The 22,419-nt window shown below is 43.3% G+C and overlaps 1 protein-coding gene across 1 annotated transcript in view; it reads left to right on the forward strand.

The window, feature by feature from the left end:
* rims2a (regulating synaptic membrane exocytosis 2a) overlaps positions 1-22,419 on the forward strand; it is a 126,017-nt gene that overhangs the window by 63,002 nt on the left and 40,596 nt on the right. Inside the window, exons 7-20 of the mRNA XM_068323160.1 lie at positions 929-1,872; positions 7,795-8,006; positions 10,157-10,276; positions 12,670-12,769; positions 12,862-12,985; positions 13,710-13,756; positions 13,991-14,103; positions 14,943-14,990; positions 17,082-17,212; positions 17,616-17,787; positions 17,918-18,071; positions 18,336-18,362; positions 19,366-19,434; positions 21,405-21,543. Coding sequence (XP_068179261.1) covers positions 929-1,872; positions 7,795-8,006; positions 10,157-10,276; positions 12,670-12,769; positions 12,862-12,985; positions 13,710-13,756; positions 13,991-14,103; positions 14,943-14,990; positions 17,082-17,212; positions 17,616-17,787; positions 17,918-18,071; positions 18,336-18,362; positions 19,366-19,434; positions 21,405-21,543 — 2,400 coding nt within the window. The remainder of the gene's footprint in view (positions 1-928; positions 1,873-7,794; positions 8,007-10,156; positions 10,277-12,669; positions 12,770-12,861; positions 12,986-13,709; positions 13,757-13,990; positions 14,104-14,942; positions 14,991-17,081; positions 17,213-17,615; positions 17,788-17,917; positions 18,072-18,335; positions 18,363-19,365; positions 19,435-21,404; positions 21,544-22,419) is intronic.

Below are 22,419 nucleotides of genomic sequence, written 5' to 3' on the forward strand. Positions count from 1 at the left end.
TCAGTGCTTAGATTGTTACACAAAATATAGAAAGCCAAAGACGTCCATTCTTTCTTTCATGTGCCTTATTAGACTATTATGAGACTATACAGAACATATGTGAACCAATGGGCGGAGTCTGAACCCCCTCCAGGGTTCATTGAATCAGCCAATCAATGAGCAGAGTCCTTTCCATGGCCAGTGAACAAGGTTGGCAGCAGTGATTTATGTAGCCCTTTGAAATTTCTGGAAAGTTGTCACGTATAAAATTAAAGGAATGCTTCACAGAGCTTATTCCTCACCAAAATGTCATTATTATTTTGGAGGAAAAGTGGGAAGGATAATTGATTCTCAACGAAAGAATTAATGCATCAACGTGCAGCTAGCCTCCTCCAGGTTTTATGGTTAGTTTCCTTTCTGACAGTCAGACCATGATGAAATGATTGATAGATAATTTTACAAACATGGGGATCCTGAATGCAACAATACTTAAAATAACCACAATCTTACCACAATATTTTCACTTAAATTACAAATTAAGTGTGTTTATTTCTTTGGGCTTGTAGCAAAAAGGGGGTTAATCTATGTATTTCATCATGATTTCAGAAAGAAGCCACGAAATATATCTGAAGGTTTCATCATCATAGTTTGGCCCTTTAAGAGAAAATTCATGAAGATGCCAGCTGTGTGTGTGTGTGTGTGTGTGTGTGTGTGTGTGTGTGTGTGTGTGTGTGTGTGTGTGTGTGTGTGTGTGTGTGTGTGTGTGTGTGTGTGTGTGTGTGTGTGTGTGTGGGCCAGACACAGGGAATACTTTCACTAGTGGACTTACTGCATGCTCACTAAATCTAATCAAGCAGTATATACATTTTACTGTATGTTAAAAGACATCTAAGTGAAACTGGACGAAGCTCTAAATCCTGCCGTTTCCTTCTGCTTCCTCTTCCTCCAGGAAACGAAGCCCATCTGCATCCAGGGATCCACACCAAAAATACGACCAAAGGGAGGGGGGTGACCACTCACAGTATGCCCCGACGGACGGCGGCATGCCCAGATCACCGTCTGACTATGGGGAAGGGGACCCTCGGCGGGCTCCGCGGGGCCCACACATGTACCCAGATGCAGCACGGATGGGCTACCGGGACCGGCGGGGTCCCGGACGCTGGCACTCCCAGGAATACCCGCTGGACCAGGAGCTTGACGGACCGCCAACCGAGTACGACCTCCAGCGGCAAAGGCAGGAGGAATTCCAAGCACGCTATCGCAGCGACCCCAATCTGGCTCGCTATCCCGTTAAGCCGCAACCGTACGAGGAGCAGATGAGAATGCATGCCGAGGTGGGTCGCCTGAGACACGAGCGGCGCCACAGCGATGTCTCCCTGGCTTACACGGAGCAGGACGAACCCAGCCCCATCCGGTTGTCCCGTCAACATCTCACGGAACGCCGGCCACCTCTTGTGGGACAGCGGTCCTACTCTGTGGACCGCTCCTCTCCTGGGGCGATGAGTCCCAGTCTAGGTAGCCACAGAACCTCCAACCACAGTCCGCCAACACCACACCGCAGTCCCGTGCTAGGTGACAGATCTGGAGACCTACGACGAGGGGACCTGGGCATGGGAGGGGACCCCATGAGGAGGCAGCAACACCACTTAGACCCCAGTTCTGCCGTCCGCAAGACCAAGAGGGAGAAGATGGAGAGCATGTTGAGGAATGACTCTCTCAGCTCGGACCAATCGGAGTCGGTGCGCCCACCACCCCCAAAGCCCCACAAAACCAAAAAGGGAGGAAAGATGCGGCAGGTGTCACTGAGCAGTTCGGAGGAGGAGCTGGCCACCACCCCAGAGTACACCAGCTGTGAGGATGTGGAGATAGAGAGTGAGTCAGTCAGCGAGAAAGGTAGGAGGAAACACACCAACAACCCAACAGTCTGCAATGACCTTATGGTTCCAGCGTTACTCTACAGACACACAGCCCTCACATGCTTTTTCCTGTAGTTTTAAACCACCTATTTTTAGTATAATTGACATGTTATTTTTCGGAAAGGCTGATGTCATCAAACTTTAACGTAATCCGTGTGGCTCTCTCTTGTTGAAATGGATTGCTGCTGCTTTTGACTCAAATATAACCCAGTCTACAGTCCCTGTATGTGTTCTATGTTTATGCGTCTGTTTGTATGTGGGGCTCATTATTTTCAAGAAGAGTTATTTGGTTGTTTTTTTTTACTTTGCAAGCAACATAACCATTCAGAAAAAAATTGACCAACACCTATTTTCATTGAAAGGATCCAGCAGGTGTTCACGTGTATTTCCTTTACATTTTTTTAGCTTAGCTTTTGTTTACTTGACAGAACTTAGAACACAAGACTCCACCAAGACTCATTTCCCCATCATGTCACTGCACCTAAACACAACAGTCCAATGACAGGTCATCCCTCAGAGTAAGACTGTTTAACCACTAGCCAGGGGACCCGGAGAGAACTCACACGGACGTGTTGGAGAACATACAAACTGCACAGAAGTCACACCGGGAACCTTCTCATACTGTGACAACAGTGCTACCAACTGCACCGTGCAGACAAACCAACATTGGTTTAAACTTCTTTAGCATCAAACAACAGCAATGAACACATTTTCAGCATTTTTTTTAGTATACTTTTACTCACACTGAAAACAATGAGCCTTACATTATTATACTTTATGTGTGTTATCTCTGAATTTAACAGCTCTTGTGTCTATGACCACAAAACCTGTGCGTTCTTAAATGTGTTTTCAGCGGCGATGTGTTTTTGTCTGTGTGACTGTGATGTGAATGAAGGTGAACCTGCCGCTCTGGAGTCCATCTCCTCCTGGTGTTATCTCAAGGTGTACCTAACAGATGTTTCACATGCTATAATGAACAGTGTTACCTGGCCGGCACAAAGAGGGCAGCAGGCAGGGGGTTTATGTGGAGCGGTTGGGCAAAGGTGTGCTGAGTAAAAAAAAAGGTCATTTTTTTGAGTAGTTTAATGTCATCACTCCTGTAAAATCATGAAATCTTGGGTGTCATCAGCAAACATGAGCACTGATGACTATTTCATGCTAGATACTAAAGGTTTCTTCTTACCTTGCTTTTCACCTTTTGTACAATATGGCAAATTTGTATAAATTGTCAATCAATAAAGACCCTAAAGTTAAAAAAAAGATAAATATACTATATATATATATAAATGAAGTCCTCACATGGTGATAAGGCTTATAGCTGTTACTGTTGTTCCCTGCTCATGTTCCACCTATTTGGAGACAAAGAGCACTTGTCCAAATCTATAAGCATGCACTGGCAAGCAGACAGCCAGGTGACTAAATTAAATGCCACTTTGTATAAAATCAACATCAAGAGCAATTGTTTAAGCTGTTACCTTCACGACAGCTCCACCCAGCTGACAGATGTTGTGACTGCAAATTGATTTTGTTGTCAAACCTGTAACTGCACAGGTCCTAACGTTAGACATGTCAGAACACTGCAAAGGGAGGAGAGGCTGCAGCGCTGAGAATATTCGAGAAGCAGGAAAGTACAGTATAGAGATGCTTTTGTCAGGAGCATCAGCCCAAAGTGAGGAATTCAGGTCTGCTCTGTTATGTAACTGTTCTCTCTAACAGCACCAGCACCAGCTCTACATTATTGATGTGGGAGTTTCCAGGTAGCCAGCAAAAAAAAAAAAAAAAGAACAAAGAAAATGCAGGTTGTTTTGAGGTTCTGTTGTTGAGGTGTTCTGTCTGCCTCCTCCGTGGGTCAGTCTGTGTAGGAGAGAGGACCGGCAGAGGGAAGAGTTGAACCGATGACCTGTATATGTGCAGCTTTTTATATTAGCTAAAAGACAAAAAAAAAAATCCTCAGGCAGCTAATTATATGGAGCTTTCCTTGGTTTTTATTGAGAAGTAATTGGCACTATCATTAATTTGCTTTAATATGATGTGAGGGGTTTGATTAATGGTTTAGTCTGCAGAAATATGGATACATTCACAAAGAAAAATCTATTCTGGTTATACTCAATTTATGAATTCAACATGTTTAGCATAGTTGTTACAGATGTATTGATGCTAAACCAGGATGCACTGCTGTTTCATGCTCCCCAAAACATGCTGATTGTGATCTAGATGCCCCTTTTCTGTCTGATAAGCTGTGCTAATCAAGGAGGGAGAGAATCCGCTTGCTAACAGTAAAACAAGCAAACCCAGCGCTCTTTGATTAGCTACGATGGGGGCAGTTTATCCCCAACCAGGAGTGCAAAAAGGCAAAATATAGTCAGAACAGCATTAACGGTAATTGCATGTGAGCTGATTACAGGGATGGAAAAGAAGGCAGAGAGCATTTTTTTTTGGCCATACGTGGCCCAAAAGGGCCTTGAGGTTTGTTCACTCAGCTTGATGGGCCCATGTAGGAGACGGGGGCGTGAGACGAGGGCCGGACGGAGGAGACAGCTGAGGAAACGCTGGATGGTTTGATAAGGAGGAGAGATGAGGTGACAGATTAAAGGATAGATGGTGTGCCAGCTCTAATGGGTGTGATTCATCCCTGCGAGACCCACAGACTGATTTATCAGGATGGTCCTCCGCCTGTGTTTTCTGTTTATTGATTCCCTTGACATGCATTCTCATAATGGTGCCGAACAGACAGTATAGGAGAGGCTGGCTGGCTGGCTAACCATAGCAGAAAGGTGGACGCGGTGCAGTGACAAGCTAAGCTCATTAATGGCTTTTTTGCACATCAGGAAGTCTGTTGCATTTGCGGTCCCAAGTTTACAGAAGTATTTTTATTAATTGCACCTTATATCTTAATATATAATGTGTTTTTTACAAGATAGGATGTTGGCTTTTTGTGTTATAAATCCATGTCTTCAAATCTTCACCAGGGGTTTTACATGACACTTATTTCTCAACATGGCGACTATGTTAAAACACACACATTGTTTCACCCCTGCCTACTTTCTGCTCTCGCCCCTTGAATTGTAGTAAAAACAGCATCAATAATTAATGATCCAATTAATAGTTTACACTGGTTTTTATTGAGCTGTCAAAGTGATGGAGAGCCTGCTGGTGGTGAACACAGCCACTGCCTGCGCTCTTGCCTTTGCCCTGAGTCAGCACTTTGCGGGGCTTCGGAGCGGGGACGAAACGGCAGGGCTGGGCGCAGACTGCTGATGCTCACAATTTATGGCCATGATGAGTTTCCTTCTCGCTAAAAAACCATATAGCGCCTCGCTGGAGAGCGGTGCCCAATTGTGGCACGCCACTGGCAATAAAGCTTTCAGATGAAGAAAAGGGGGAAAGGCTGTACCCACCTCCATGCAAGTGACTCCTCACATCTGGTTAGAGAGGTGTAGGGGCAGATGGAGGCAGGATAGCTACTGATATAACTGTGGGAGGACCTTATGTATAGCCTCTAAATCAATTCTCTAAAAGGGACAAACAGAAACCTCTTAAGGATGCATTTTTGTTGTTTCTGCTCCTCGATCATAAGTGCAGGCCTTAACCTGTTTGAAGTGACCTGTCCAATGAGAGTGACAACCACGCTGAAGTTATCTTTATGCTGCTGACAAAATAGTAGGTAGGAGGGAAAGAGGATTATGTCTGTAGCCAGCCGCTGGTTGGAGGGTTGCTCCATCTGAGTGTTTCATCACAGGACATAACTGTAAGTCGCTTCTACACCCCCCTAGACTGATGGGTGGAGAGTCACAGGAGAGGGAGACGGTGTTTTCTTGGTTCACAAATGTAGTCCAAACCACAAAGATGTTGCAGAAAGGATGAACATTTCATGGTTTGCCTCCAGGCACTGTGTTGGAACAGTTCATGTAACAAATGACATGAAGATAGAGCTAGTTAAGATAACAAAGCCAAAGCTAAGCTACAATACTACTAAGGATGTTCCAAGTCAAATATGGACATGAAACATAACTTTATTAACACATAAATCTAATTTATGTGAACAAAAACAAATCCGATAGAGAATGAAGCACGAGCTCTTGAACAATCTGTCAGGTTTATTAGTCTAAACATTAGTGGAGGGTGGGCAGGTGGTCCAGGACCACCCCATAAAGGACAGTCTAGTGCACTGGAGGCTGATACCATCAGACAATGTTGTTTTAGATAAACTATTTCCCAGTGTCCTCACTATGAAAATAGATGATTAGCAGTGCGGTAGCGGTATACCACCTCTAGAGGTACACAGTGGTGTCATGAAACAGGGCAGACCAGGGCAGCAGCTTCTACACTGAGAGTCACTTCCTCTTAACTTCTGTCCTTTTTTACATCTCAAACCGTATGCGGTCTATTTTTATGCCTCTCTCTCAGAGTTTCCTGATTTCCCACAGATTGAATGGTCAGTCAGATAAAGCCTGAAGGAGGTCTGTCCTGTACGGATCCATTAGATTCTACAGCAGGGGAAGTGAAATGTGTGAAATGTGATGTATATGGCCCAGCGATGCACAAAGCACAGTGTTTTCAGATGATCTCACCACGCCCGCGGCCCTAACGTTCAACACGGCTACATGCATTCATTGTAAGCATTCAAGTGTGTCAACAGCAGCACATGCAAGTGGAGGACCAAACAGATTGGCTGTCAGCCACAAACACAGTTTGTTCATTGGTAAAATGACCAATCATTTTTTATCTGCCTTCATTTGATTGGACCATTTCTTAATGAGTTCTGTTACTGAATTGTAAAATGGCTTTTCATCGTAAATGATACAGTATATACAGATGTTGACCAAAAAGTGTCCAGTCCATTTTACTTCCACACTATTCTCCTTTGGAAAACATAACAAAACCTTCAGATTCTGCATGTTTCCTTCTTGCTCATATTTTATTTTTAAACATGTCAATGATCTTGATCTCACTGAAATGTAAAGTGCCCCCCATCCCTCCTCCACACTGAAAAACGGGTGGATGAAGCAGCAGAACTTAGAGATTCCAGAAAAGAGTTTTCACAGAACAGTTTTTGGAAAAGATTGAAGTGGATTTTCATTTGAGAGGAAATTGGAATCTGTTTCTTGGTAGAGACTAATTTTTCTAGACAAGGGAACCTGTTGGTGGGTTGACAAATTCTCAGAGTATTGTCACAAACACACTATTCGCACCTTTTACACATAATGGAAAACATATTTAGGCGCTTTTATTTGTGGGACTTCACTGTGTTGAGCTGGTTGTCGGCATGGATGATGATTTTGGGGTTTATTCTGTGTCCAAAAAGAGAAAGTAAATCAAACTGGTCATGGAAGTCCCAGCAGAGACCTGTTTGGTCATCTCCTGACTGGACTCTATTCAGGCGGTCAGATCAGTGATTGATCGTTCCTCTTTGGTATCAACCGAGCTGCACTTTCCTTCTCCACAGGGATCTTAGACATTGATAGGACGATGAGCCTGAGCAGTATGTGACTGAGTGTGTGTGTGAGTGTGTAAATGAAGGCTGTCTTGTGCTGTGTGTGTTATGTGGGTGTTAATGTCTGTCCTCACCGGCCCCCTCTTGCTGTCCTTTCTTGTGTACGTGTGCCCTCTCCCCCACCTTACAGGAGATTTGGATGGCCATTGGTGGGACCATGCGTCTTGGCATAGCAGCGAGGCCTCCCCAATGTCTTTGGTGAGACATGTGGAGCCCTGCCTTGACATACCCCCTCCACCCTTTAACCCCCCATCTCTCTCTGACCCCTCTCTCTGTCATCTCTCCTTCCCCGACCCCCCCCCCCTTTCTCCCAGAGTCTTTTGTCATTTCATGTTTCCTTTGTTTTATTTACACCTTTGCATGTTGTTTTTCTGTTTTCTTTCTGTTTTTATCCCACACCTGTAGGGGACAGTCAAAGGGGAAAAAGAAAAACTATTGAGCAGACATTTATGTCCGAGCCGACACACACCTTATCTGAGAGGCAAAAGAAAATGGTGCGCTTTGGGGGACACTCATTTGAAGAGGACTTGGCATGGTGTGAACCGCAGGTTAAAGACTCGGGAGTTGATACGTGCAGTAGCACTACCCTAAACGAGGAGCATAGCCATAGTGAGAAGGTACTGAGACAACATAGCCTGCATTTTATTATTTATGACCTACCCATCCAGTCTTTGTTTGCTCTGTCACTAAGTGTAACTAGGTGAGATGTTTGTTTTTTGATTTTTATTTCACGTTGATTTCCCTTGCGATTCCGTTTCCTTTTTTATTTTTTTCCGTTACTTTTTGGCTCCACCTTCTTCGGTGTGGCTGAATAAAGTCTTCTGGGGTACATCCTCTTTGCTTGCTACGTGTACTTGCTGTTTTGCTCCCCCTTCCCCCCAGAAAGAAGCTACACATCTTTGCAGTATTCTTAATAGAAGAGCATTGACAACACAACCTCTCTTTGTTTGTCGTGGCCCCCCTAGTTGCATGCACGTTCTCCTTCGTATGTTATGTTCTTGCTCTGCAGCGGTCCTGTTCAGTGCAGTAGGAACACCTTTACTTGGGGCCCGTCCTGTCACTCTGCTGCCCTACCCCCCACAGCACCCCAGTCCAGACGTGACCTGTCCCCCTGCCTTACTGTCCACTCACTTCTATATAGCAAACCCAAATGATTGTCAGAACACCAAACAGGAAAGATTTATTTTGCACAAAAAAAAAAAAAATGACACGTTTGTTTTTCTTTTTTCCCCTTCCACTGCACTGTGATTTCACCCCATTGGTGTCTCATGGCTTTATTCTATACTTCATTCTTTTTACTACTGAACCAGTATCTCATAGCCCATTTCATTTGTTGTGGTATTGTGACCTTTTCCTCTTCTTAGCTGTGTGCTCTCCCCTCACCGCCTCACTCGATGCTTGTATGTCACTGTGCGGTGAAGGCATCCATCTTCCTACTCCAGTTGGTTTGAGGAGGAGTTTTGGGGGCTGCTTGCTCTTCTCTGCATGAGGCATTGCATGAATCTGAGTCCACACTCACACTGGCAGGTTCACACAAGCTCTGGGAATATCAGCTAACACTGTTGTGATTTTATTTATCAGTATTTTTCTCCAGAATTCACCAGGAATTCAATATTCTCTTAATAGAATTCAAATAATTAGGCCTGTTGCAACCTGAATGACAGAGGAGTTCAAGGTGGAGGTGGGACTGCATCAGGGATCAGCTCTGAGCCCCTTCTTGTTCGCTATGGTGATGGACAGGCTGACAGACGAGGTTAGACAGGAATCTCCATGAACCATGATGTTTGCAGATGACATTGTGATCTGCAGTGAGAGCAGGGAACAGGTGGAGGAGAAGCTAGACAGGTGGAGGTTTGTCCTGGAAAGAGGAGGAATGAAGGTTAGCCACAATAAGACAGAGTACATGTGTGTGAATGAGAGGGACCCAAGTGGAAGAGTGAGGTTACAGGGAGAAGAGATCAAGAAGGTGGAGGATTTAAAGTACATAGGGTCAACAGTCCAGAGCAATGGAGAGTGTGGAAAAGAGGTGAAGAAGCGTGTCCAGGCAGGATGGAACGGGTGGAGAAAAGTGTCAGGTGTGATGTGTGATAGAAGAGTTTCAGCTAAAATGAAAGGAAAGGTGTACAAAACTGTGGTGAGACCAGCGATGTTGTTTGGTCTAGAGACAGTGTCACTGAGGAAAAGACAGGAGACAGAGCTGGAGGTAGCAGAGATGAAGATGCTGAGGTTCTCTCTGGGAGTGACCAGGAAGGATAGGATCAGGAATGAGTACATCAGAGGGACAGCACATGTTAGAGGTTTTGGAGATAAAGTCAGAGAGGCCAGACTGAGATGGTTTGGACATGTCCAGAGGAGAGATAGTGAATATATTGGTAGAAGGATGCTGAGTTTTGAACTGCCAGGCAGGAGGCCTAGAGGAAGACCAAAGAGGAGGTTTATGGATGTAGTGAGAGAGGACATGAAGGTAGTTGGTGTGAGAGAAGAGGATGCAGAAGACAGAGTTAGATGGAGGCAATTGATTCGCTGTGGCGACCCCTGAAGGGAAAAGCCAAAAGGAAAAGAAGAAGAAGAAGAAGAAGCCTGCTGCAACCTGAGTCACCAGACTTTGTGTGAACTTCCCTGAGAGAATACATTCCCCTGTGCACCCCACCACCACCACCCCACACCGTCCTTTCACTGTGGACAGTTGTCTTCTTTGGTCTAAACTAATCTCTTTTCAGTGGTTCACTTGTTAAACAAAAGGTGTGTTGTTGCTCTGACCTCGTAGCACCCGGTGACGTGGCAGCCGTCCAAAGATGGGGATCGCCTAATAGGGCGGATTTTGCTCAATAAGCGCATGAAAGATGGAAGTGTGCCTCGAGACTCAGGAGCTCTTCTTGGTCTGAAGGTAAGCTTTGAGTGACTCTCCCCGTCTGTTTCTATGGATATAATTAATGTAACACCATTAAGCCTCCAGCAGCAGCAGCATTATCCACCTCCAGTCCAGCAGGTCAGGATCTGCACGTTCACCGGATGTGACCATCTGACAGCTGGTTAATATTGGTGCTTTGTATGAATATTTGTGGTCAAACACAATGACTTGACTTCCTGTTATTGATTACATTAACAGTTTTTCTCTCTATTAATATTCATTATTGGGCTCTTGATGAATATTAGTCAGTAGTTAGTTGCATAATTTTCTTAACTCAATGATGTTTAAATAATTTAATGGTCTATTTTCTACAATTCAAAGGAAGCAGTCCAGAAGCTGCTACTGCTGTCAATCTACCTATTTCACAGTCTGAATATTGTTTTGAAATCTTTAATTTTACAGCGGTACAACAGTTTTTTTAGCTTAGAATATAGGTTCCAACCTCATCATTATAGAAGATAAGATAAGATAAGATAAGATAAGATAAGATAAGATAAGATAAGATAAGATAAGATAAGATAATCCTTTATTGTCCCACAGTGGGGAAATTTGTGAAATAATATGAATATGAATATAACTATCTTTATATGGATATATCGGGGATGATGAGAAAACCTCTTCAGCACCCTGACAGGAGCCTGCAGGTGGACGCTGGTGTTTGGGGGCTAAAAATGCACGTGGAACAGCAGCGGTGTTGACAGGCAGAGGGGCAGATGGGAGATTGTTGGATATTAAGGAGACGTTCAAATATGGAGTGTGTATCGATGACAAGATAGAATGAGGTGTGCCCACATGCCTGTGTATGTTTGCAGCAGAGGTGTTCAAGTTGTCTTCCTGAAGTAGCTTGCAGAGTATATATGGTGAACTTTATACATAAAACTAAACTGTCACAGTGTTCTATACATGGAAGAAATGCTTTTTTGAATTCACTTAATTTTATTATATCAAGTGGTTACATTAAATAATTGTATCTAGACACATTTTTGAATAGGGTTTGCTTGTTAATTTGAAATGTTTTTTATATATAACAATAACTCAATTTAGACTCACCAATTCATCCATGTTACATATTAGCGGAAAGAAGCTGGAGCACACAGGGTAGCCAACACAGACTCTGGGTCTTAAAGGGTCTCAGGTCGGGATTCAAACCCAAAACCTTCTTGCTCTGAGGCAGTAACACTATCTATTAATAATGATAAATAAACACAAAGGGAAAAAACCCCTTGATGTCTCCAGTTTCTGCAAATGCCGACACATTTATATTAATATTAGTATACCGTAATTGTGCTGCCATGGGTTGAAGCTCTTGGTTGAAAATGTAATTGATGATATTTGTTTTCTGTATTTGCTGGGGTACTTTCAGAAGTGGGCAACTTGGTGGGCTGCTTGTATGCATTACAATCCTGCTTCAGTGCAGCGCAGCAACTATCGCCCAGACAGAAAGAAGTCAGTTGAGTCAGAGGCTTTTCTTTCCCATCCCTGTTGCATAAATCTATAGGTGGTGCACACTGATTTATAAAAAAAAGAAAAAGAGCTGAGCAGCCAAAGTCCAGAGGAGTATGTTGGACCATGAAGAGAATGGAGAGCAGCAACATGGGGAAAAATCATTACTGATTGAATGAGCCTCCTGAAATGGCATGTTTGTGTCTGCTCAGTGCCTCTTTGCATTTCTGTCTGCTCAGCAGCAGCCAGCCAAGTCGGCAATCCAGACAGTCAGTCCATCAGTCAGGCTGCAAGGCCTCACCCACACTGTCCCCTCTCTCTCTCCCTCTCTCTCTGAACCTCCCTCTTTGCTCCTGCCTGTTATATAAAGCCATTTCATTTAGTAGACTCCCCTAAGCTCCTTTGTACATTGGCATTCAGCTGCCATTAAGAGGGATTTTTGTTTGTATGATGCCTGTGTAAGCCGAGTGGAGGACTGTACAGTACAGCTATGACCCAGGGGCTTCCACTGTGACAGATCCACACAGCAGCACCAGAGAGTGACCCAGGGAAAGAAAGCATGGACGCGGACACAACGTTGTACTTTCCCTTTTTTCTTTTACATCCTTGTGCTTTTATTTGGGATTAGGGCAAGGACAAAGAAAGAGATCTGTTTTCTTCCCCCAAGGTACTATGCATATGGTGCATGGTTCATGAGGAGTTCAAATGGTACGTTATGGACACACCGGTAATGACATGGTTCACTGCTGATAAAAAAACATGAGCTGAAGTGTCAGGTGTTACATTCTGCAACCAGCGGGGTTTTTTTTTTTTTTGGAATGAGAAAAATGATCCTCCTGTATGGATAGAATCATTAAACTGTGAATATCTCCTGTATTTTAGTTAATTATTTCTTTGCTAAGCCAGTCTCTTCTCTTCTTATCCAGGTGGTGGGAGGCAAGATGACAGAATCTGGTAGACTTTGTGCTTTCATCACTAAAGTGAGGAAAGGAAGTCTAGCAGACACTGTTGGACACCTTAGACCAGGTATTAAAACACACGGGGACAGTTAAGTTTGTGTTTGGTTTGACTAAATCATATAAAGCGTGGTGTTTTATTTGTCTTGTTTTGTTTTCCAGGTGACCAGGTGCTGGAGTGGAACGGGAAGCTTTTACAAGGAGCCACATTTAAAGAAGTTTACAATATCATTCTAGATTCTAAGCCTGAGCCACAGGTGGAGCTGGTGGTCTCACGGCCGATAGGGTGAGACCCTCACTCACTGTTGAGAAGGTTTGGGTGAGATGCAATGGAGCAGTGATGCTCCGAGTTACACTCAAGGATTGTTCAATAAGAGAATTAGATTTGTTACTAATGCAGTGTAAAGTTCTTTTGTTTGAATTTGTTTTATGATCATTATTATTAAATAGGACGTGTCCTATTTAAAAAAAAAAAATTCATAGATATACATCAGAGTTTTTTCTCTTTCTGCTGACAATCTAACAAACAACTGGACAAATGACCAAACCTACCCTTAGCAGATGTAAAAAAAAAAAAATACTGTCTGACAGATGATGAACAATAAGTGTCACAAAATGAAACCAGTTAAAGCAGGGATTATATCACATTTCTACTCTTCCATAATTCCAATGTGTAATTCTTCTATAATCTGGAAACCTCTTGAAACAAATGAGGCATCATCAAGATTATTCAACATCAGTTTCTTGCTTTTTATTGGCTTTGTTGGCCTCAGATGGGATGGAACAACAGCGCCCGACAAAGTGAACGACTGCTGCCTCGCTTGCACTCATTCCACGAGTCGTTTTGTAAAGGTTTAATTGTAGGGCAGCTCATCGGTATCTTTGCTTTGTCAAACATACCGACTGATGCAGCGTTTATGGTCATCAGAGCTACGTGCAGTCGGCTTTAGCTAACAGAGACGCATCCATTCCATCATTCTCTTTTCTCACACTGTTTCCTATGTTTTCAGAGATATTCCAAGGATACCAGACAGCACACATGCACAACTGGAATCAAGTAAGTCTTGTCAAGATCTTGATGCTATTTCATTTTCCAGTGAATCGTTCTAGAAACATACAGTGAAGGAAATGTCCATTGTAGTTGCTTTTGCCTCTCTGTAGTTCTGTCTCGTCATCCTTTCTTGCCCTCTTTGTGTCTCCTCTCATCCCTTTTCTCTCACCGGATTGCCTCACATCGCTGAAGCCAACATCATCACTAAATAAACTGAATGTGTCTTCTGTGCCCCATCAGGTTCAAGTTCTTTTGAGTCTCAGAAGATGGATCGCCCATCCATCTCTGTCACGTCACCCATGAGTCCCAGCATGCTGAGGGACGCCCCCCAGTACCTGTCAGGACAGCTGTCAGTGAGTGACCTCAGCATGATTAACAGAAAACACCTCAGGAGTAACATGGTGATGATGTTATCATTTAGTCATTGAATGTTAATGTGAGGAAGAGTGTAGACTCAGAGCAGTGGGGTTCCAGACGCAGCCATTCCTGTCTCTGCCTGTCCATCTGGCCCTGAACCAGCTCAGCACAGGAGAGTAGATCACGTTACTGTGTGTGTTGCCCATTGTCTAGTTTAAAAGGGTAAATGGGTAAAGTAAGACATAAATGAACTAGATAGTGTTTGGAATACACAAGGGGAAAAGCTTCAGGATCGAGGTAACACATTTAAGACATGTTTGAATGAAAAGCTGACCGGCACTGAGTCTGAAGGCACAACCAGCCTTCAGGTTTTTTACATTTTGCTATTTACAAGTGGTTTCAGATGCAGTGAAGTAGTTTGGAAAAATAACCACTGAACACTTCTACATCCATCTGTGAGAGATGCAGGGCCTAATGAGTACTTGTACGCAGAAAACAAATCTGTCAGTACAATGGTTTTGGTGCAAAATTAGTACTTTTTTTGTGGACACCAAATATTTAAGGCCATTTTGATTCAAATGTTAAAGCAGAGCAGAAAAAGGTTGGGAGATGCAGAGCAGAGAAGACAAGTGATCAAAAAGATGAGAAGTGAAATGTGAAAGCAGTCGCTGGCCTAAATCTCCCCTCTGAAAGTGTAAAAAAAAAAATAACGAAGAAAGAAACTCTGTTGTTGTGTTTAGAGTGTATTGTGAATTTTTGTTGTTGTTTTGTGAGTTTTTCCTTTTATTTCATTTTCTTTTTCTTATTTTTTTACTGTTTAATTTTGCTTATCCAGAGCCAAAGCCTTAGTAGAAGAACAACGCCTTTTGCCCCTAGGGTCCAGGTAATGGGCCCCGACTGAAGGGCACAATCTCTATCTGGTCTTTGCTCATTGACTGTTGACTGGCCTTTTTCTGTTGTCATACTTTGGAAAATACATTCCGTGGGAAATGGCAGCTTCAAGTTTCCCTCTGAGTGCAGTGCATTGTGCCATTTACTTTAATTTTTATTTTTTAGTGTCACTGTTATAATGACAGTTATTAGTGCTCATTTTAACCCATTAACAGCATTATTTCTAGGCAGTGCATGCACAACTAATATAAACGCATTAAAGAGACACCCTTCCACCGCCTGTTTTGACACCAGTAATCAGCGTCACTTTGTGTCCTACATTTGGGATCGCTGGCGGTTCTGGTGTGTGTCTCCCTGAGCTTTTTAGGACAAAGGACTTGGGTCTTTTTCTACTTCAGTGTGACATGAACCCAGGCCTTGGTATCTTAAACCCAACATAGGGGAACTCCTCCGTATGGAAGCTGAACTGCTGTTATAATCAGCGGCTTACTGCTGATGGGTCTGCAGTTTCATGTTGCACAGAAAAGAGAACAAGTCTTGTGTTGAAATCACAATATTCCCTTCCAGATGAGAGCTAAGGTAAAAGCAAATTGTACTCCCCAAATAACAAACCTTTGCTTTGCTTCGAGGGTCTCTCCGTCACCTGCAGTGCCTTTTGTGGTTTTTGTTTTTACACACAGTAGAACCCATTTGTGTGACTCTGGATTTAGTGCAGCTACAGTTTAACACTCCTGCTTCTATTTATCTCATTGGCACTGTTACAGCATGCTGTTTGCTAAAAAGTGCTCTCAACAAATATAATATGGCTCTGATAAACTATATTGTCATTATGCATAATTGAGGGTGCAAATGTCTGCAAGGATATGACTGCGGGGTCTAAACACACGGAACAGAGTGAGGATTAACATACTGTAAATATGTTATAAAAATATCATTAGTATTTGTCCCCTCTTAGCCAATTTGTTATTATGGACTACTGCAGAATCTCTACCACCTTGATAGTCCCTTATTGAATTATGTGCGTTATGGCATCTCACAGTATAGAATATTAATTTTTACAACAAAGGGTGTTTTGGGGGGGGCTAAGACATTTGAAGTTATTTGGTACAATTTGTTTTCCCATGAGCCCCCTGCTGTCTGTTTTTTTGCCTATATGAGATCTCTGACTTGTCTTGAATGCCTCCTCTTGCGTTTGCTGCATGTATTGCTGGTACAGTAGTTTCTAAGTGGAGCTGACCCTTTCCATAACCATTATTTTGAAGAAGTATGGACACAACCTTAGAAGTTTTACTCCCCATTTCATCTACTTTAAGGCCTCAGTCTTGAGTTTTCTTCTTCTTCTAAGTGTCTCTTTGTGGAGTCCATACTTCCCTTTACGTGTGAATGGTCTTCGATTGCTCTCTCCACAGCATGATTGATTTCTCCATGTCAATATCTATCCACTATCTGAGAGAACATTATTGGGAGAGGATATTATCTCTGGTGGACGGGATCATTTCTGCAGACCACAATGTCCAAGCATGTTGCCTCTAGCATTTCACGTCAGTTCCCTCTTGTCTGACTGACATTCAGTCCTGAAGCACTCAGTTCCATCCAATAAACTTTATTCATCCATGTAGGGGACATTTCTAAGATACACACACTGGCTTTTAAATAGAGTGATTACATATAGGCATGAAGGGTCTCTTTAACTGTAGAGACCGAAAAAAAAATCACTGAATCCAAGACATAAAAGACATTTCTGTATCATCATAACATATATTAAGTCATGTTTTAATCAGCGAGTAGGATGGACTAAAACCTCACGGAGCATGTGACCCGACATCAACTCAGTAGGTGGATGAATACAGGAGAAGACCCTAAGATGTGTTCAAATAATACAGTCACACACACGTACGCACGCACACGCACGCACGCACGCACACACACACACACACACACACACACACACACACACACACACACAGATACTTTGTCTTATTTGCTAAGGTCGTCTTCTCCTGCATCAGTCCCTCTGTGTTTTTGACCCCTGTTGACCCCTGACACGTCTCTCAGAAGCCTGCCTCTGGTCTGCATCCACTAGGTCAAACTATGGTACGACAAAGTGGGCCATCAGCTCATCGTCACCATCCTGGGCGCTAAAGACCTGCCACCCAGGGATGACGGTCGGCCAAGGAATCCTTACGTTAAGATTTACTTCCTCCCTGATAGAAGGTAAGAGTAGAAACAGTTTACAACACCATCATTACCAGGATTCTACCCAACACACTCATTTAATGTCATGTCATTTCATTGGCTCTGGGTGTTTGTGTAAACTGAGTAATTAAACATTTTGAAAAGCTGAATCTTTATTGTTTGGTGTGATGTCACATGATTTTGTGTGTAGAATCTGGACTTATGGGTGTATTGTCTTCGTTTCAGTGGAGTGAAGCATGACGTGGTTTTGTGCTTCGCGTCATGTCACGTCATGTCACGTCATGTCATGTCATGTCATGTCATGTCATGTCATGTCATGTCATGTCATGTCATGTCATGTCATGTCATTGATCTGTTGTATTCGTGGCTCTTCCCTCATCATGGTTGTAAATAAAAACAGTTTGAATTATTGTTCCTCCAGCGACAAAAGCAAGAGGAGAACAAAAACAGTAAAGAAATCCTTAGAGCCCAAATGGAACCAGACCTTTATGTACTCGCCGGTGCATCGGCGGGAGTTCCGGGAGCGAATGCTGGAGATCACGTTGTGGGACCAAGCCAGGGTTAGGGAGGAGGAGAGTGAATTCCTGGGGGAGGTAATAAAACCAGACATCATCTGTCTCTCACAGAAGGATGCTCGCTTTTTGAGCTCTATGAGTAATAAAACATGTTGGTTTTCTAGGACGTGTTTGAGCTGACGTTACCGCGGTCTTTTTCTTCTCACAGATCCTGATTGAGCTGGAGACGGCTCTTCTGGATGACGAGCCACATTGGTACAAGCTACAAACCCACGACGTGTCCTCCATCCCACTCCCACGTGCCTCCCCCAACTCGCAGCGCAGACAGCTCCACGGAGAGAGTCCGACACGGCGGCTGCAGAGTATGTTACCAAGTTCCTTATGGACGTGTCACAGAATATTTATTAATAACTTCACATTTACAGTGAGAAGGCAGTGACCACGTACAGGTTTTGTTTTTGTGGAGGTGCTTATGCCACTAAACTAATCAAATAATCAAAGAATTAAATAAAAAACTCTGAATTAGTATTAATACACGCTGAATCAACTGGACTTTTTAATAAATGCTGATGCATGTTTTGTGTTGCCATCCGTATTACATCATACTTACTACTTCTGTTTTACAGACAAAGGCTCTTATTCACACAACTCAGGTAAACCCCCCCCAGGCAGTGTTGCTCTGTGGAGTCTCTGAGTGTCCTCCCCCCCCCCCACTCCTCTCCATCCCTTTTTCCTTGAAGGGTGCATGTTTCTGGTGTTGTCCTTGAAGCTGGTTTAACACCACAAACACATGCACAATTTGGGGAAACAGAGATCTCTCTCTCTCTCTCTTCGTATTCACCTGTCATCTTTCCCACAATTCAACTGTGCAACCCTGAACGATATCCCACAAACTCTCCTAATCCTAAAGTGATGCCGTGACAACCCAGGCTATTTGTCAGCCTTTGCTTTTCCCTTGTCATCTATACTGTGTATTAGTTTGCACATTACCAATATGTATAAACTACAGCCTACTCTGTCCTGCTTGTATTTATATTATTATAAATGAAATATATTTGAAATTGTAATGGGAAATGTGCCCATGGTTCCCCCACCAGGATGAATTCTTCTGTATTTGTTAGTCTGAGGTAAAAGAGATGACAGCTTTAAAAAGTCTGCAGCCAGCTGAGATGAGAGGGTGAGAGCGGCGCCGTCAGGGTGCAGCTCTTGTTGTTTTGTGATGATGCACACATGGCCGGTTGATTTAAGGTGGCTGAACAGCACATGTGATGGGAGGGCCGTGAGGACGGGGTCGCATTTCAGACGCGGTTGGTCAGGGAGACGTTTAAACGTTGCTGTGGAAGACGCAAAAATGATAATCCAGCCCCAGCTCCGGATATAAACTGAGTGACTGAATGTGTTGTTTACGCGAGCCACGGCTCAGATGAAGAGCGATCTGCTGTTTGTCCAAGTTGAGCAACAGAATGCAGCAATTCTTTGTAGCTGATGCATAATTTCTCATTTTTTAAATGTAAAAAAATCCCACTCCTGTGGGACCATCCGTCGTGCTCATTTAACTTGGAAGTAAATGAATGAAGAATGAAAGCAGGACTGACTATGACCTCTCTTTTTCTCCACCCCCCTTACTGTACCCTTACCCCCTTTTTCATCTCCAAGGATCCCAGAGGATTAGCGACAGCGAGATCTCTGACTACGATTGTGAAGATGGTGTCGGGGTAATAACAGGTAATACATTAAGGTCACATTAGCATCTAAGACCTATTGGAGCATGTGAGGAAGTTCATCCGTAATGCGAGTGAATCACAGCTGAAAAACTGAAAGGCAAAGAGCAGCAACAGATATTTCCTCGTGTTTGAAGGACGTGCCACCGGGCCTCCTGACCGCTCTGTGATTAGCTGCTTTAATCGAGGTCTTAGTTAACTTCCTACATGTGACTACCCTTCAGATACCCTCAGGCCTGAACAGCCCACAATTACTGTTGTAGATCATCTTAGCAGTAGGGCAGCAGAGAGATTCTGCCTGCCTCTGCTGTACTTACCAGCACCAAACCCAGTCTGCAGACTGTTAGAAAGAAAGGCTGAAAAGTATGTGAAACCTTGATATTAGTGAGGCGAAAATGTTAAACTTGCATTAAAAAGAGAAGCTTTTTTTAATGTTCTTCTCTGTCTGAATACTTGCAGGCCAGAGAAATGGTTTCGACCTTGTTTGCAGGAAAGCTGTCGGTAAATTGCAGGATGGAGACAGCTGCATGCGTTGTCGATTTCCAGTGCGGTGATGCTTCACATGCATGTCACATGTTAGCAGATAGAGGAGGGAGGGGAAGAACACGCGACGCTGGAGTGGAAATTAGCCGTAGGAGATATGGAGGGATGTGGAGGGAAATCCTCCTGCAGCCTGTTTAACATTCTCATCAGCTCCTCACCACCTCATCATGCCAATTCTCTTCACTTCATTCACAGTAAAGGGAATACCCCCCTTTGCTCTGCTCCGGTCGCACCCTCGTCTTTACTCATGCACCACCACATCTCAGTTTATCCTCTAGTCTTCAAACTGCTGACACCGTCACTTTCATCCCAGGAAGAAAAAAGCATTTTCCAGTGCTTTTTATACTAGAGTGCACTAACTCCAGGTTTTTAATTCTTTGATACACTCTGAAGAGAAGTGCACACTGGTGTTTTTCGCACAGGTTATGCTTATGTTATTTTGTCTTTCAAAGTATTCATGCATTCATAAGACGCTTTTCATGCAGTAGAATTTTACAAGTGAAAGGTCTCAGTTTAAGTCTTTTCCGTCAGACCGCTGTGTCGCCCTGCGTTCTTCTACTCTGACGCTCGCCCCTCTCGTTGAATCCCATTAATTGTCAGCCAAGGTTCTTCTCTCTTTGTGTTTAGCAGACAGGCTGTATTCATGCATGAAGAAGAGTGTCAGGAGAGAGAATAGATTGTATTTTGTTTCTGCATGAGAGTTGATAGCTCTGCTGGAGAAGCCTCTATGTTGGAGCTGCTCTTTAGAAATGCCAGATGTTTTCCTTGTTAAGTCCAGTATGCATGAAAATGGAACAAATGGTTTGTTCATTTTGGTCCTGACTTAAGATTTAGTTTGATTAAATCCTATGAATAGTACAATGTACAATAATTTGGACTTATTTCAATATATGTACAGGTACTGTAAATCATTGACCTCTTCTATGGTCACCCGAAATGTTTGATTATTGGTTCATCGCAACCAGAAAAATGGAAGTAAGCCACTTCATTCTCAGGACTTTCTGTGTTCCTAAGCCAAACTTCTAGGTTTTTTGCACCTACTTGAAGAACAATATTCAGACTGATCAGTTCGATGGAATCATTTGTCCTTTGGAGAAAATTTAGTTCAATGTTTGATATTTTTAAAAAGGTATTTTCACGTTTAATGTTAACCAAATGGATGGATTGGATCTTTCTTCTAAGCTGGTCCTCATGATAGTCATATAGAGACTCAGCATAATGAAAAACAAAACATCTGTCCCTGCAGGATGACAGTGGTGACTGGTCAAGTGTCTCTAAATGTAGTCTGATTCCTCTAACAGGAGGAAGCAATCAGTCACTCAAAGGCAGAATCCACAAGGCGTCCCAGTTAAATCAACAGCTGTATGAGATGTCGGCCTCTTCCTCTTCACCTCCATCCTTCACTGTCTCCATCCGTCTTTGTCTTCACAGACTATCGGACAAACGGGCGAGACTTCCAGAGTTCCACGCTGTCTGTCCCGGAGCAGGTGATGTCATCCAACCACTGCTCTCGGTCTGCTGATATTAACCGGGCGCGGTCACGGTCTCCCAGCGTCCCCCCACCCTCCAGGTAACTAATGCCCAGTCCGTTACCTCGGTTTCTGGGCATACACCGTGTGTTTAGTTCTTTGTTTAACTCTGTTGTATTCAACCCACTGTTGATGATGTGATGTTGATCTTTCATACACAAACCCTCTGTTGGGTGATGCCTTAATTTTCAGCCTGAGGAATTCTGAAAACACATTGCTGTACTCAGGAAAATGGGAATTTGTTTTGTTGTCCTGCTGAATATCCTGTCACCCTTGTGTAGTATGATTCTGAATCTCTCACAGGAACATTCACACTGCCCCCAAATGTCTCACAGGGGCAGTGTGTAGTGTGCCAAAGGCATAAAGGGTGCTAAGGTATACCAGAGTCTCACTGCAGGAGTCAGGGTCTGACCATTGATCTAAGTGTATAAATGCATTAACAGATGATGAGGATGCTGGGAGGTGTCCAGGGGCGTGTGCACATTTCACTGCTGCTGGTTGCCTTACACTCTGAAGACTGGTTCTTATTATATATTCTTATATTTAAAGGGAATTGTAAATCTGATCACATGCACTGTTATAGTTCTGTCTCTGCCTGTAGAATGTAGTATTTTAAACATTGTCAAACTCATTTTCACTCAGGGCCGCATCAGCATAATGTCTGTCCTCTAAGGGCCAGGTGTAAGTTAAATAAATGTAACTAAATGTAACTGAATGTAAAGTAAACATAACTACACCTTAAAAAATAAATCTAAATTTATTACATATTCAAGTTACAAACATTACAGTTACACAGAGAAAAAGTGTTTTACCATTTACAAACAAAAACTATGCAGGCACCATTGTAAGCCTGTGCGGTCCTGCAACTGTATATAACATGCAGTGTTTGCATGTAACACTATTTTATGGAGGGGGTG

The sequence above is a fragment of the Antennarius striatus genome, chromosome 9 (genome assembly GCF_040054535.1).
Source record: "Antennarius striatus isolate MH-2024 chromosome 9, ASM4005453v1, whole genome shotgun sequence".
In the NCBI taxonomy this organism is placed as follows: Eukaryota; Metazoa; Chordata; class Actinopteri; order Lophiiformes; family Antennariidae; genus Antennarius; species Antennarius striatus.